Below are 5,178 nucleotides of genomic sequence, written 5' to 3' on the forward strand. Positions count from 1 at the left end.
AAACTCTAAGCTTTCGTAAACATATCAATTTAAACCTCTCGAACTTTTATAAGTGTATCCAAATAAAATATAATGAAAAGTTTAAGTTGATACAATTATGAAATTTTATAGTTTAGATTGATACACTTATAATAATAAAATATTTAAATTGATATAATTATTAGTTTAGAATTTATAATGATATAATTCTCAAAGTTCAAGATTTAATTTAATACAATTATTAGTTTAGAATTTAATTTGATATAACACGCTCCTTATTATTATCTTCTATTCTCTGTCTTTGAATTGTCTTCATCTCCCTTTATCTCTCCAATTTCCTTTTTGCTTTTCTTGTCATTGCCGACGGGCACAATTGTTTGTTGACCTCCCGGAGGTCTTCTTTTCCGGCTAACACGCCGGCAATATTAAACACAATATCACAATACTTTTTGGCTTTCCATTATTTTAAGTGTTTAATTCACTGGTCGTTTTTTTCTTTTATTTTCTTTTATTTGAACTTAAAAAGAATCTATTAAATTTCTTATTTGGACTGCATTCGATAATTTTTGCAATTTACTCATATATTTTTAGTTTTAATTATTATAATCATTTTTACAATGCCACGACATTAAACTGAAACTTAAAAGGAATATTTTTGCATCTCATCAAATTGTCCAATTATAATTCTAAAAATGAGCATTTTTTAAAATAAAAAACGAAGGTCTTATTTTGTAAGATTTGGTTTTTATTTTTAGTTTTAAAAAAATTAAATCTATAAATACCATTTTCACCTCTAAAACTTTTACTTTATTAGCTACTTCTTATCATTGTTTTCAAAACCTAGGTAAGTTTTGAAAACTAAAAAAATTTATTTTTACAGTATTGTTTATGTTTTTTAAATTTGGCTTACAATTTAACTTTTTTACGTAAGATAGGAGTCAACTATTATAAGAAATTTGGAAAAAAGATACTTAATTTTCAATAAAGAAAAAAGAAAAAATTAAACGATTACCAAACCAAGCTTAAATTGTCCCAAATCTCAAATTTTATGGACTAAAAATATAATTGGTCCCTTTTGTTTAATAAAAAAAAAAACTAAACTGAAAATTGATTTCAAGTTCAAAAAAAGAAAGAAAAAAAAAGGAAAGACGGTTATGTAATAAAATGATTTAAAATTGAGGCATTTTTAAATATAAAAATTATTTAAAAATATTTGTACTTTATAGTAAAAACTTCAAAAAGTAGTTTTAAACTTGAACTTTTTACTATAAAATTAAAATATTTTTTAGATATTTTTTATTTAGAAGCTTCACTAGTTTCATTTCACACATCATGTAACTAATTACTTCCTTTTTGTTTACTCTAACTTTTTCATTAATTTTTAAAATATTTTCCATTAATGCTAGAATAATAGTACCATTAACTTTTTATAATGATTTCAAAACTATTTTTGCAATAAAAAATTGTGAGACCAAAATTGAAATCTATTAGCAATGGAATGTGTCAGTGTCACATCATTCCCAAATTCTAATTTTCATCGGAAATTCAAATAGATTTATACTTGATTTAGAACATTTGTGAAAGGTGAAAAGTAATGTTTAAACTTTTAAATTTCTACTCAAAGCTATGTTTCAAACAATATGATAATAAATGTTCAGTTGAGACAACAAGAGGACTTGTGTTGTACAAATCGGCACTGAAGGGTGATTGGAAAAGAGATGAATCAGTGCTAAATGAGTGGCCACATTATGTTCGTTGTGCAATAACAAGAAACAAAGAGACAGTTCTTCATGTTGCGGGTGGAGCCAAGCAGAGTGTGTTCGTGGAGGAGTTGGCGAATAGAATGACCCAAAAAGACATCTTTGCTTTGCTGCTACATCAAGAATCGTTAAAATTGCTGAGCTGATGGTGGAGAAAAACCCTATAAAGGCAGAGATGATTTCCTACCTCTTGTCTGTCACTGATCTAAGCCAGCTAACTGCCCACGAACGGATTGAGCTTCTTATTGCCACTATACATACCCATTTTCATGGTAAGTCCTTCCATTCATTCATCAACTCCCATGCCCTTATTTGATTTCAAATCTCTATTTAAATTCTTTCAAATATCCAAACCTCACCTAATTGTTTTAAATAGTAAAATTGTTGAATATATTTTTCAATATAACAAAATGACATGTCTATCGAATATAATCCGCTATAGACATCTATCGTTGATATTGATAGATGTCAATATCGCGGTCTATCGCATTCTATCACTAATAGATAGTGATATTTTGCTATATTTATAAATAAGTTTGACTCTTTTTTTCTTTCTTTGAAAACAATTCAAACAAATGTATTTTTTTAACAACTTTTATAAAAAAACTGTTTTGGTTACATTTTTCAAACAACATTTTTATACATTTTTTTTTGTCCTATAATCAAAATGCTTTCACTTAGGTCAATCTGTAATTCAAATTAAATGGTTGACCGACGATTACATCACTAGTGGTCTCTTATAGTGGGCACGACGGTAGTCACTAGTGGTGTCATCAGCTAGTCATGGTGTGGCCAATGGAGGTGATTACACCACTAGTGGTCTCCTATAGTGGGCATGACGGTAGTCACTAGTGGTGTCATCAACTATCGTGGTGTGGCCAGTGGAGGTAGTGTTTGTTGAGAATCCCACATTGGAAAAATTAAGGGATCTCACAACTTTTATAAAATAGACAAGTTACTTCTCTCATTGTCAATTGATATTCAGATGTAACCTCATAATATTTGATATGGTATTAGAACCCATAAAACTCAAGTGGGTGGGTATTCGGTCAAACAAAGTTATTTATGGGTTATTATGTTTTTTTCTTTGGCAGATTTAAGCTTGTGGATTTTGAAACTATATCCTGAGTTAGCAATAATGAAAGATACCAAGAACAATAATGAAACTGCATTACATGTGTTGGCTAGAAAACCATCTGCAATGGATGGCACAAGGCAGCTGCATAATTGGAAAATGCGCATCAACTCTTGGAGTTTTTCCAAACTATTGATGCCACCTAGAAAATTTATTGATGAAATATTTAATTTTATAATTGTGAACGGAGTCTTTATACAGCCTTCCAATTATAAAGATGTGATTAAAACATTGGCTCATCAATTAGTTGAATTCCTATGGAGGTATGTTGTATATGAGATGCTTGAGTTCATTAAACATCCCACAAGCTTGTTGAACGATGCTGCAAGGGCAGGTAATGTTGAGTTTTTGATTGTGCTCATTCGTGAATTCCCAGATATCGTATGGGGTGATGACGATGATGACGACAACGATAGTAAAATTATATTTCATGTAGCTGTTGAAAATCAACTCGAGAATGTATTTAATCTCATAAAAGAGATTGGTAAGCTCAATGAATTCTCAACTAAATATAGAACTTTCAAGGGAAAATATAGCATCCTACATTTGACTGGAAATCTAGTCGCTCCAAACCATCTCAATAGAGTTTCAGAAGCTGCTCTTCAAATGCAACGTGAAATGCTATGGTTTAAGGTATGTACTTGCTTAATTAAAGACCATTCCATTTTTTCTAACTTTTTCTTATATCTTTCTTGTGGGATAAATTAAATAAACTTTGTTCATGATTATTCTAGAATAAATTCAAGAATTATTAATACAAAGTTACTTACTTATCATCTACAAGTATTAGAATAGATGAATTGATCCCTAATTAAACTACAAGAGACATATTTGGTTTTAGGACTTAACTATGAAATCTAATTAGGGATTAGGAGACTTAAAGCAACATATAATATATCGAGGATCATAATTTTGTATTTATATAGGAGATGTTTGGGACAAGAAGTAAAGTTAGTCATGGGTCTAGAGTTTAAAGAGTTAATAAGTGACAAATTTCATATTTTTAGTCGTGGGTACATATTTGATTTAAGACCTCCATGAGTCATACATAAAAATCTCACTCCTCCTGGTCCCTATTTTTCGTGCTAAAAATAGGCATAGAGTTTTTTACAATTTAGAAGGATCAATGAACTGGTTTCTAGGATCAATGAACTGGTTTCTACTCAACAAGCCACATCACTATATTGAATGTCAAGAACCCATATAATCAAGATCACTTAATAATGCCTAGTAAATAGCCCAAAATAGCAATGAGATCTACTCATCTCTATGCACTTGACACCAATCACACACTCATACACAAGTTCAAAAATATTTTTAAAAGGATGTAAGAAGAGTTTATCATGTGATAAAACTATATATAAGGGAACAATTAAGTGATACATGCAAAGATGAATATAGTCGAAAACGTATCGAAATATGTTTTGCTTCTCATTGATGATATTTGAAATTGGATGAAGGAAGTGGAGAAGATAGTTCTGCCTTCCCAAGTTGAAGTGAAATTCAATGATCCAGATCCATCTATACCCAAATTGACACCGCGACAATTATTCACCGAAAAGCACAGACATCTTCGTCAGGAGGGTGAGGAATGGATGAAAAATACAGCAAACTCTTGCATGCTCGTCGCAACTTTGATATCCACCGTAGTTTTTGCTGCAGCCTTCACAGTTCCTGGCAGCAATGATGATAATACAGGAAATCCTATTTTCCAGAACAAGTTTTGGTTTGCCATGTTTGTTGTATCAGATGCAATTGCCTTGTTTTCATCCTCAACTTCTATTCTAATGTTCTTGTCGATACTGACTTCGCGCTATGCAGAAGAAGATTTCTTGCACTCACTACCCTCCAAATTGCTGTTTGGATTCGCATCGCTCTTCATCTCCATTGTGTTCATGGCTGTAACCTTTAGTGCTACCTTCTTTTTGCTATACCACAACGCTAATGTCTCCATTCCAACCATGGTTACTGCAATGGCCATTTTTCCCATTATTTGTTTTTGTGTACTTCAGTTTAAATTGTGGATTGATATTTTTCACAATACTTACTCCTCTAAATTTCTTTTTAACCCCAATAATCCACGCAAATTATTGTTCTAATCAATACTCATTGCCATCAGTTCATGTTATTATTGATCCCTCTGTTTTATCTTTTAATTCATCATTTTGGAATCGATTCAACCTAAGACATCAGTGGCGGATCCATCCAGAACTCTATTAATTCAGAGAGCTTGATACATTTGAAATACTAGTTTCTTCAATAAAGTTTATACGATGGGTTTTTATTTCTTGGGCTATATGTTTG

At 31.0% G+C, this 5,178-nt stretch overlaps 1 protein-coding gene across 1 annotated transcript; it reads left to right on the forward strand.

Annotated features, from left to right (window-relative positions):
• The first annotated feature begins 1,450 nt into the window (after window positions 1-1,450).
• LOC120089001 lies at window positions 1,451-4,973 on the forward strand. The gene is given in 4 exon segments (XM_039046438.1): window positions 1,451-1,829; window positions 1,832-2,011; window positions 2,834-3,507; window positions 4,335-4,973. Coding segments are annotated over 4 exon segments (1,749 nt in total). The 5' UTR covers window positions 1,451-1,573.
• The last annotated feature ends 205 nt before the right edge of the window (window positions 4,974-5,178 follow it).

The sequence above is a fragment of the Benincasa hispida genome, chromosome 10, assembly GCF_009727055.1.
Source record: "Benincasa hispida cultivar B227 chromosome 10, ASM972705v1, whole genome shotgun sequence".
Lineage (NCBI taxonomy): Eukaryota > Viridiplantae > Streptophyta > Magnoliopsida > Cucurbitales > Cucurbitaceae > Benincasa > Benincasa hispida.